This window comes from Aotus nancymaae, unplaced genomic scaffold, assembly GCF_030222135.1.
Source record: "Aotus nancymaae isolate 86718 unplaced genomic scaffold, 86718_ANA_hifiasm-v0.15.2.pri h1tg000058l, whole genome shotgun sequence".
Taxonomy (NCBI): domain Eukaryota; kingdom Metazoa; phylum Chordata; class Mammalia; order Primates; family Aotidae; genus Aotus; species Aotus nancymaae.
Window position 1 is genome coordinate 22,928,565 of NW_026988472.1, and position 12,559 is coordinate 22,941,123.

General features: G+C 34.4%; 1 protein-coding gene across 1 annotated transcript in view; it reads right to left on the reverse strand.

Annotated features, from left to right (window-relative positions):
- The window catches only part of CFAP47 (cilia and flagella associated protein 47), a 442,460-nt gene that overhangs the window by 349,009 nt on the left and 80,892 nt on the right, over positions 1–12,559 (reverse strand). The window contains 4 exon segments of the mRNA XM_021669675.2: positions 1,957–2,034; positions 5,725–5,856; positions 7,107–7,229; positions 9,882–10,012. Coding sequence (XP_021525350.2) covers positions 1,957–2,034; positions 5,725–5,856; positions 7,107–7,229; positions 9,882–10,012 — 464 coding nt within the window.

Below are 12,559 nucleotides of genomic sequence, written 5' to 3' on the forward strand. Positions count from 1 at the left end.
TAGTAAAAGAACTACATATAACATTTAAAGGAGATTGAGACAACAGCATCCTAATATTGAGGAAAATTCCATATGAAGGTAGCCTGGCTACTATTTGTTTCATTTAAAATGTCAACCCAGTTGTATATGTGAAATTTGTAAAATTCAAAACGGAAAATGAAAATTTGATGTTTTGTATATGTAAAAATAATCACACTTCTTATCCCATTAAAATGAGCATATATGCAAATGAGCATTGCATATATGCTCATGTGAACAAAACGTCGTAATTGTTATTAAGGCACATAGTCAATGCCATATGCATTACTGTATAGTTAATAAATGTTTTGCTAAAAATATCTAGTGATGTGTGAATACTATTTTTTAAAGTCAGCTATGCCTAAAATCCTATAAAATAAGGGCATATTGATAAACTATATTAATGTAACATCCTATAAATTATTCAATTATACCATAACACGTAAAGCATGCCAAAAATGACTTTAGGATGAAAAAAGAAAGTGATAAAAGACTCAAAATTATCTAATATTTTTCAAGGAAGGATACCATAGTAATGGAAAAATAACCACTCTGGATACTACGGAGTTTAATCTCCAGGAATCACACAGTTTTGGACAACCTAACTTAGTATTTGTCAGTCTACCTGGATTTATGCCTTAATCATTGAATAAAGAAAGATTATAAAAGGATAAGTTAAAGCCATACACTGGAATTTTGGTGACGCCATTTAAATGCAGACTAGCAGTGAGCCCCCTACCTGAGGCAGTCAGCTGACCTCTTCATCATCAGTTTCTCCTCAATTTAGCTCCCCACAAGTATGGTGATATGTGTTAACACTACTAGTGGGAGAAAAAAACAAAAGTACAAACAACTCCCAAATAATATGGCAACTGCTCTGATGGTGATGTTCCCAGGGCATTAGATGTTTGTAATGCCTTATAAACGTCACAATGGAGGGGCCCTACTTTGAAGAATCAAAAGTTTCTTTGAATAGGTATGTCCAGATCTAATTCCTAAAGGGCTGGCCAGAACAACAACAAAAAAGTGTATGTGTGCATTTTATCAATTGTAGAACTACGTTTTTATCAGGACACACACTGTAATTCAAAAATAAGTGTGACTCCAGTTCAGAAAATGCAAATCCAGACAACAGTGAGGTATCATTTTATACTCAATAGATTGGCAAAAATTAAATCTGACAATATAACTTGTAGAACAATAGAATTTGGAGCAATGGAAATCAGAGAGGAAATTTTAGAAATAATCTTGTGAAGTCAAACACACTCATAACTCTATGTCTCAATAACTCCATTCCTAGAGAACCTCTTGTATATGTACCCCAGAAGATATGCATATGAATGTTCACAGCTACAGTGAACCAGTTTTTGTATTAAAAAAAAAAAAAAGCCAGAAACACCTATTGGGATGAACAACTGAATGAGCATGTAAATTATAGTTGTCTACAGAAACAACTGTTATGCAGTATGACGATGATTAACATACTGTTACACACCATTTAGATGAATGTTGTAAACACAATATATAAGGAAAAGTAACTCACCAAGGGTACAAATAGTACATCTTTGTTATAAAGCTCAAAAACAAACTAAATAATGAACAATGAAAGCATTCATATTTATATTTATGTGGTATCATTTTAGACAAGTGGTTATCTCTTATAAGGGACAGGATCATAATGAAGATGATTTCAATGGTACTGGTAGTGTTCTGATACTTATGTTCAGTGGTAAATTCCTAAACCTTCATTCAATATTCTATTTCATCACTAACATTTATGTGACATATATTAATTTTTAACTTTACATATAGTAACTTTTAATTAAAAATCATACATTGGAAAATATTTTTAAACATAAAGGGACTAACTAGAAACACATAAGAAATAAAAATCACCACACTCAAGAGTTTCATCACGCAAATAAGTAACATACTCACAGGATTGATTTCTACATCAGCAATTTCAGCAGTTCCACCGATCCTAAGGTCGATAACATTTGCATGACGAATAGCAATCTTATTTAGGAGAAATACAAAACATTGTAGAAACCACATTAAAATATAATCATAAGTTGCTAAAGTATTACCTGACATTTATATAACATTTTTTCATTTAAATAATAGTAACATATTATAAATGCACAAGATTTTTTCTGGTAATTGTCATCACATTTCTAGTTTTGCAGAATTGATATTCCTAAGAAAAGTGAGTGTTTAACCCCTTAGAACCACCATAAATGTGATTAGCTGATGCTTTGTGAATTTGAATGCAGAGTTCTACCTATCTGACTAAACTTTATTGCCACTCCCTGCAGTACAATTTTATTTATCTAATTTCAAAGCATTATTTAAAATTTTTAGAAAAACAAACAGAATGATTGCAGTATGTATCTTCCCCTAGGAAGATATGAATATGCACAACAACCATAATAGTAATGATAGCAGCTAAAAATTGCTGTGTATACGGGTCAAGTACAGTGCTAAATACATTATTATTTCCTTCTTGGTACTCAACATCCTATTAGATAACAACTGCTCATATTCCTAATTTTAAACTGAGGAAACTGACTCCTGCAGAGGCCAACTATTTTGTCTTTTTCATGAGATCACAAACTTGAAAGCAGCAGCAGCTAAACTAAGGCCTGCCTGAACATTCTATTGCTTCCAAGAAAATTAAGATAGCAAATTAAGAATTTAGTTGTATAATTCCACAAAATAAGAACCATATAGTGTCTGAGCATACAGTTGTTTAAGCAAAATCTCAGAAGTGCAAAACTATAATTCCCTGGAAGTCTTATCTGTATAAGCACAGGAAAGAGTCAAGGTTTACATTTAAATTTAAATGTATATTATATCTAAGAAAGCGAAGTGAGTGTATTTCACTCTTCCACAGAATCATTGATACTGTTTATATGCAAATAAACTATAAAATATCATTTTTCAGAATTACTGGGGAAATCAATATGCCAACTAGATAGGCTTATTAAAGTTTCTATAGTCATAATGCTGTATGATTGCCACATTTTATTCAGAATATATAATACATAAAAAACATATTTGAGTAAAATCAAAAGAAGCATAACTTAATGATTCAGAGGAAATTATAAATTGACATGTTCTTCATTAATAAACCCCATACACAAGTCTCAACTCCCTATGGCTGCCTTTTACTCACCTCCCAATCATTCCTTATTCATCCAAAACTCCTGGATGTCATAGCTTATTTACCACCCTAGACCACTGGTCTCTTGACATTTTCATCTCTAGAGACTTAAACTACACCACAGATAACATTACTCCTCATAAATGCACAACCTCTGAAATCACAAATTCATTCATCTGTCTCATTTTTACAACTCCCTCTCACCCTTGCTTTCTCACTCATTTTCAAAGACAACAGTTCCTAGATGTCACATATCACAGAGACTTTCAAACCTGTGATGTGTAATATTCTCCCAATCATCCCCAATTCACCTTTATCCTCTATATTTTCCTTTATTCAATTTCTCTCAACTTTTACCATTCCAACTGCTCAATTATATATTTGGTTCACTTATACACATCTGGACCCATAGAGGGACAGCAGAAAAATCCCCTTTCATCTCTAAGATGAATCATTAGCCTTCAGACCAGTATGTATATGTGGCTGCCTCTTTACTAGACATCTCTACATGAAAATCAAAAAGATGCCTCCTACTCAAGCAAACATTTTCCTCTAACAGGTGTTACTCATACTCTGATCTCTCTCTCTCTAAATGTTGCCACTGTTTGCCTCACTCTTGACTTCCTCATCTTATTTATATGAGACCCCTTTTCAATCACCAATCCCCATGTATTTATCAATTTCTCACCAGTTTGTCTGCCTGGATCTCTTCACCAGACTAATAACTCTGCATTCAATCTTTCTGGGCCCAGCTTTTTGCTTTATCACCAAAGTGATCTCTAAAAAAATGCAAATCTCATTGTGAAATCCCTATAGTTAAAACTCTTACCTCTTAAAATAAAGCCTGGATTTCTTAATGTTGATAAGGCCCTGTATGACCTAAAACTTACACGGGTCATATAAGAACATTTTTTTCCCCACCATCATCCATTCAATAGTATAATCTAGTCATGTTAATCTTTAAGTTTCCTAAGTCTGCCTTTCAGCTATCTCTCTCACAAGCCTCAACACATACTAGCCTTGAACAATCTTTCCTCCTCTCCCCGCTCACTCCACTATCATCCTTTTAATCTGGCTTATTCTTAACCTCAGATGTCTTTCAGATATACCTTCATCTAGAAAACTGTTTCTGATCATTTAAGACTGAGTTGTATATCTCTCCTGTGTACTTCCTTAGCCTGCTATATTTCTTCATCACAATACTCACAATACTTATTATAGTATATTCTAATTATTTATTGAGTTGTTTGTATTCCCCACCAGATTGTAAGCTCTTTGACATCAAAGACCCTGGTTATCTTGTTAATCATTGAATCCTTAACATTTACAAGACATTGGTCCATGATGTGAATGTTGAATGAATAAATAAATGAGTCTCATTATAATATAATGTTAATAAAGGTAAGATTAGAAAAAAAAGCATAATTCTCTAAAATATAGTGGGAATTAAGTTTAGTAAAACCTATATTTTTGGTGGCCATATTTTTTAATTTTTCCTAGAATACTGTGTTTAAAAGTACTCTACCCAAGTCTCAGATCATATATCACAAAATATAATTTATAAACATTTTCAACACATTTATGAAAATAAGATATTCTTAAGTGATTTGTTTGAGGGTTGGGGAAATTAGTTTTTATTATATTAAATTACTTATTATTTAATCATATATTGTTATGATCCATTCAGGAATAATATGGAGGATATACTTAAAGTTACTCATTTTGATCTGATAATAGTGTATATACTATTTTTAATGTGAGTAAATACAAACAGCTGATCATACAATTGACCAAGAACACTCTAGTCTTTGAGTTTTACAGTTAAGTTTTACACATACTGGTCTTACATATTTTATTTATCACTTAGAGAAGTGCCTAGCATCAGGGTAATATTTTTTGTTTAGATAATTCCCAGAATCTAAAGCAGTAAAACATTTATGTGTGCTCTAAAATAAAGATATTAACATCACATAGAAATTCTACATAATTCATATTATTTAAAACTATTTAGAATTAGCATTGCAAAATTGATTATTTTTTTTCCCTAATCTACCTAACTAAGCATGAGAAAAGCAACCCTCTTCTCTGTGGCTATCTAGGGTTTGTCAAAACTCAGAAATGCCAAATATCATTGCAATTTCATAAGACAGTACCTCATATTGATGGAAAGTATCCATTTCAACTTAGTAGAAATTCCCATTACCAACTTTCTTCAAAAATATTTTCTGAAAATCCTCTCCAAGTTCTGCTACCAATTTTTCATTAGATAATAAAGGTAAGTGCTTTTTTTTAATCTCCAAAAACTACACTTCTTTAAAGTTAACTTAATTTCTAGAAAAATCATATACATTTAGAAAATTGCTCTTTACTGTCATAACTTTAAATCCCATTCCCAATAGAAGAAAGAATTAAAACAAGTTTTCTAATAATAAACATGTATACCCCATTTTGTAGCATTATACCTACCATTATAGATGACTTAAACAACCAACAAACCTACACAGACATATGTAAGGTGCAAAATCTCATATATATGGACATACCTTTGCTCTTGTATCAAACTTTTCTGCCACAGTAGGTTTACAGGAGATATTGAGAACAGCTATTCCCCCAAATGGAATTATTCCTTCTGATGGAATAATATTAATGGTAGGCAACAGACTCTGACTATTAACCTGTAATTGAAAATTAGCAGAAATACTACATTATTCTTCAAGATTATAGTTTCAAAGCTTTCATAGGAAAACCTCCATGCCACTACCTAAAGAGAAGATCTCCAGGTACAGGACATTAGAGGATTTTGCAATAGTATTTGAAAATACCAAAGGTTCAAATAGTTTGGACTAAAACAAAAAATTGCAACCCTATCCAAGAAAACAGAAGCTTCAGTAGTGACAACAGCCAATTCAAATAGGATGATAGGATGCTGAAGTTTATTATCTGGAGTGCTTTTAAGACAGCAAAACTTACAAAGATGATATTTCTCTTTGAGAAGATGACAATATTCTACATACTACTTTTGAGGGTTTGTTTCCCTGATCCTAAAATCTCAAAATAATGTTAGTGAGGAGATAGGACGATGAAGTAATCTCTTGTTCATTATCTCCTTGACAGAAAGCCTAATGTCTAAGATGTTATTTTGATCTTCAGAAAAGTTCTAAGTAACTTACCAATTATTTATTGTATGATTTTTCCTAGGCCAATTTAAACCTTTTTACCATGCTTTAAGCTAGAATAATTTGAAGGGAAAATGGGCAAGAGATTTTTGGGACTAAAGGAACAAATAGACTGTGTAGGTAAGAATTAATTCTAATGCAGCAGAGTAGAAAAGAGTCTCCTCATTTTTCAGTTTTGCTAAAGACTTTAATTTGGGCAGAAAATGACACATTAATGTAAAGCCTGAATGGAAAATCTCAAATGCTAATCTCTATTACTATTACTGGGAGGGGAGGCTGGTCTTACTACATTTTTCAGTTAAAAAAAAAATCACCACTTTGCTCCTCTTTCCATTTAAATCAGGCGTGACAACCATAAACATACTCTCTCCAGAATGGCCTTGATCTAGGAACCGGGTGCTACCATAATGGTCCTAATTACAGAGTAAAATGAAAAGAAAAATCATATAACTAAATATGGAGTGTAACATTTTAATGTATATTTTAAAAATTAAACATCTATTTTTTCAATAAAACCAAACTACAGAAAGAATAAAAGGGGAAACAAGAAGAAACAGAGAGGCTAAGGAAGGTAGTGAGAAAAATTGTTCTTACAAGAAATGAAGAGGACAAACTAGATGAACTATACTCAGATAAATTTCATATGAAATATCTACAAATTAGCAAAAGTGAAGAATAAAGCATTAACTTCATAGCATTATGATCATGTCACCTGATCCAAATAAGAAATTACCAACACCCTATATTACCTTGAAATATGCATGGTTTTGTCCTACATTTTGAAGGATGGCTTTCTTCCAAGTTGTTAAACCTTGAGGGCACTCACCGAAGAGTATCCTTGGCTCCAAAAATACAACCTTGGTGCGACCAGGCTAATAAAGAGAGGAGGAAAGGAAAAATACAATTGAATTAATGGTAAATAAAATACTCTGTTTAATTGTTTTGGTCACAAAAATATTCTAATTTTGAATATATATTAACCAAAGGTATAACTACTAAAATAAAATAAAAGAATAATCTTCCTATATTCTTTATTCAATATGTTCTAACATGCAAAATAAATCAAAAATAGGGTTTTATATGTTAGTTTTGATGAAAAAGTACCCAAGGTATGATAATTTTATTTTCCAAAATTTAAACTAAATCTGTGATAATCTAGTTAGGATGAGGTAATAACATCATAGGAGATATTTTATTTAGATATTTTGGCTGTAATAATAATTAAATCTTTAGATATTTAGATATTTTAGTTAAAAATATCTACATATTGATGGTAATCATAAAAAATGATAATAGTAATAACATTGTGTACCTAGTATTAACCAGATATACAATTAATTTTTACCTACATTTCCACTATGTTCTATCAGTCCAGAAAGTGCCCTGAGGAAAGCTAGGCTATGCTTATGTTATTCATCTTTAAATACAAAAAGACTATATGGGGCCTGGTACAGTGTAGGGATTCAATAAGTAAATGTTGAATGAATGAATGGATGGTACTATCACACTTTACAGTGGAAGAAACTAAAATTTAGGTGATTAAGTACTTTATCTAAGTCATACAATGATTGCATAACATTCACCAGCTCCACAAAACACGTAAAAATATGTTTCAATAAACATATGTAGTTCTTAATGTATCAATCTCCTGTGGTTTCTTTACAGCTGAAAAAATTCCTTACTATGAACAAGGAAGTAAAGTCAATTCTTCTCATGATTAAGGAGGGGAGGTAATGAGAGCAGCTATAAAAAATACATTTTTCACTTTTACGATATGACTCAATTTTTTTCAGCTTCATAGTGACTTTTAAAATATAAAGTGTTATCAGATTCGTGGAATGCTTAAGAGAAAGGGAAATGAATTTAATATTTACAATATACTCCCAAACTAGGGAAGGTGAGAGAAGTAAGATAATTCTATTAAGAAAGTAGATCCAGGACTAAAAATCATGTCGATTAATCACTGAAAGGGATCTTAGGGAGCATGGACACAACTACGTACAAGGTGTTACTATGTGCTGTGCAAAAGGAAAGGGTTGAAGGATCACGTAAGTATGGAAAAGAAGGTGCCAAATGAAATTATTCAGGCATGCTTCTACTAGAAGTCTACTCATGGGGCTTCTAAAAATGAGGATTCAGAGAATTACTTAAGGTCAGGAATCCCCCTCCTCATCTCACACAAGGCACCTCACAGAACTAGTGTATCACAGACTGATTTTTGGGAATGTTGGTATAATCCACCTCTTCAATTTTTCAGGAAAGCAAACAGTAGCCAAAGGGGAACTAGAATCCAAGTTTTCCAACTTCTTATTATGTGTTCTTTATATCAGACCCTATTGTCTTCACTTATGAAATATTATTTGTTATTGTCATAGGTTTTAATATATTCTTATAATTACATTTATTTGAAGAATATTATCCAGGTAATTGGAACAATAAATTTTAAAACAAAACTAATGGAAGAGTAAATAGACCAGTCAGGCCTTCTAAAATGAATGAGAAGCAAATGAATATTTTAATGAATCACTTCATGTTTCTCCACATATAATACACATATGCACGTTATAATTGAATAGAAAGTTTTTTGTTTTTTGGTTTTTTTGTTTGTTTGCTTGCTTGTTTTTTTGAGATGGAGTCTAGCTCTGTCACCAGGCTGGAGTGCAGTAGTGCAATCTCAGCTCACTGTCACCTCCGCCTCCTAGGTTCAAGCGATTCTTCTGCCTCAGTCTCCTGAGTAACTAGGATCACAGGCATGTGCCACCACACCCAGCTAATTTTTTTTGCACTTTTAGTAGATACGGGGTTTCACTATGTTGGCCAGGCTGGTCTCACACTCCTGACCTCAGGTGATTCACCCAACTCGGCCTCCCAAAGTGCTGGAATTACAGGCATGAGCCACCATGCCCAGCCAATAGAAAGTTTTTAAAAGAATAAATGTAATTTATACATAATGAAAAACCGTAGGACCCAGCTTATTTTAGGCTTAGAAGAAAAACCCTACTGTCACTTGCCATCACTAAAAGTGGACGAATCTCTCATCTCTTAAGACTACAAACTCTTTCACAGCTTAAATATGTAAGAGTACCATCATGTCCTAGAAATATAGATGGGATTTGATAAAAGAGCTTTTGGCTTCTTTAATATTTCTAAGAACATTGGATAGAAAATTTGGTATACTTGTAAAATACATGCTTGATGACTGAGTCATGAAGTTAAGGCCTTCTGGATTGTACCAGAAAAAGGGTAAAATTACATATTACAGCTTTCACTTGACTCACATTTTTAATCCATCAAGTATATTCTCTAGATATATTTTTTGTATCTCTTAATAAAATAATGTCATTTCAATGGCTCCCATGATGATATTATATATTCAATAGAGGCTCTAACAAAAACTAGTATTGTTGGCATGAAAGTCTTGGGTTTCAGAGTTAATTCTAGATACAGGTAACTATACACACCAGTGTACACCCAATCAATTTATAGCCCTCAAAATAAAAACCATGTTCAAGGAAAATAATTACATGTGCAACACATTTCAGTTTCAACATGTTTCCTTTTAAGACATGAAGAATAAATTCTCCTTCTTCTGGAGAACTGAAGCCTGGCTGCCATGTTACTTCGCATTCCAGTGAGGAGTATGCTTCAACAGTGCCTACAGAAAATGTAGAGAGAAAATAAGACATTTTCCACATTTTAATTGTATTTATTTTTGTTACTATCCAAAATGAGAGTTAAGGTAAAAATGTAATGTCATTAAATAAATTATTAAAATTAAACTCCAAAACCAGAAAAATGCTGAGATATTATCAAATGAGTATTGATCTATGGGGTTTGATTAAAATAGAAAATGCATGCCTCATTTTTCAATTTTAATAGGCAAATAAAATACACAAAAAATATGCCACTATTTGGAAAACAATAGAAAACTTAGCAATGAAGCAAATACTCTATGATTAGAGATAAATTTACATATAGACAGTAGAAGATCATTTGTGATTCCTAACAAAATTGCACACTCCACATGTTTCCTGACATTCTGGAATGTTTGTCAGCATCATTCATTGAGCTTTCAGAAGGAGGAATTATCATTACCAGAGAACTTTTTTTAAAATACATACATTCCTAGAGATGTAGCTTCTGATTTAGCTATCGGTAATTAACACATTGCTATAATTCAAATACACTGAAAACTATGTGGCATCAGACACGTTTGGTGTGAGCTGTTTTATCTGTTTAAATTCATCATTTCCTTTAAAGTAAGGAAAATAATACTTAATGGAAACAATAACTTAGATGCTCTTCCTTCAGAAAGGGAGGAGCCCCTGAGTATCAGAGACACAGGATACTGAATGAAAGAAATCAAACACTGTCACAAGAAAACTTTGCCTTGGGTCAGGTTGAGTGTCATGGAATGGAAGTTTTCTAAATCTTGAAAAGGATATAGTGCCTATCTCCCTCTCAGTTTTGCAGTGGCCATATAGGGAGATAACAACATATGTACAGAGAGTAACATAGTGTGTGATGCCCAGAAAACACCCAATATCAGATATTTTTAATACTCTTGAATGCCAACACTGTGTTAGGCACATTAAATTATAAAAAGAAGGCCAGGTGCGGTGGCTCACACCTGTAATCCCAGTACTTTGGGAGGCCAAGGCAAGTGGATCATAAGGATCAAGACCATCTTGGCTAACACAGTGAAACCCTGTCTCTACTAAAAATACAAAAAAAAAAAGTTAGCTGGATATGCCTTTGGTCCCAGCTACTTGGGAGGCTGAGGCAGGAGAATCGCTTGAACCCAGGAGGCAGAGGTTGCAGTGAGCCGAGATCATGCCACTGCCACTCCAGCCTCTACAACAGAGCGAGACTCAGTCTCAAAAAAAAAAAAAAAAAAAAAAGAAGAAGAGAACTTGTTATGGAAGTGCCATCAGTTTAATAAGGGTCCATCAAGATTACATTTGAATGTAAATAACAAAAAGTCCTGATTCACTGGGTTAAGTAAGTAGGTAAGAGTTTATTTATCTTACTCAATCAAAATCCGAAGGATAGGTATTCCAGACCTGTCTGAACTGGTTGGCAATGCCTTCAAAGACCAGTGTGCTCTGCTAGCTTCCTATATTAACATTCCTTATCATGTGGCCTTCCACAATGTAAAAAGGTATCATATATCATGGTGGTTAAAGAGTACAAATTCAGACTCCCAGGCAAGATGGCTGAATAGGAACAGCTCCAGTCTGCAGATCCCAGAGATCAATGTAGAAAATAGGTAATTTCTGCATTTCCAACTGAGGTACCCAGTTCATCTCATTGGGACTGGTTAGACAGTGGGAGCAGCCCATGGAGGGCAAGCCAAAGCAGGGTGGGGCATTACCTCACCCGGGAAACAAAAGGGGTTAGGGAACTCCCTTACCTAGCCAAGGGAAGCCCTGAAGGACCATGCCATGAGGAATGGTGCATTCTGGCCCAGATACTATGCTTTTCCCACCATCTTTGCAACGCACAAACCAGGAGATTCCCTCAGCTGCCTACACCACCAAATCCCTGGGTATCAAGCACAAAAGTGGGTGGCCATTTGGCAGACATTAAGCTAGCTGCAGGAGTATTTTTTCATACCCCACTGTCGCCTGGAATGCCAGCAAGACAGAACCATTCACTCCCTGGAAAGGGTGCTGAAGCAAGGGAGCCAAGTGGTCTTGCTCAGTGGATCCCATCACCATGGAGCCCAGCAAGCTAAGATCCACTGGCTTGAAATTCTCGCTTCCAGCACACAAGTCTGAAGTTGACCTGGGACACTTGAGGGTGATAGGGGGAGGGGTGCCCACCATTTCTTAGGCTTGAGTAGGCAGTTTTCCCTTCACAGTGTATACAAAGCCATGGGGAAGTTCGGACTGGGTGGAGCCCACCGCAGAGCTGCAAAGCTGCTATAGCCAGATTGCCTCTCTAGATTCCTCCTCTCTGGGCAGGGCATCTCTGAAAGAAAGGCAGCACCCCAAGTCAGGAGCTTATAGATAAAGCTCCCATCTCCATGGGACAGAGCACCTAGGGGAAGGGGTGGCCATGGGCGCAGCTTCAGCAGACTTAAACATTCTTGCCTGCCGGCTCTGAAGAGATCAGTGGAACTCCCAGCACAGCATTTTAGCTCTGCTAAGGGACAGACTGCCTCCTTAAGTGGATCCCTGACCCCCATGCCTCCTGACTG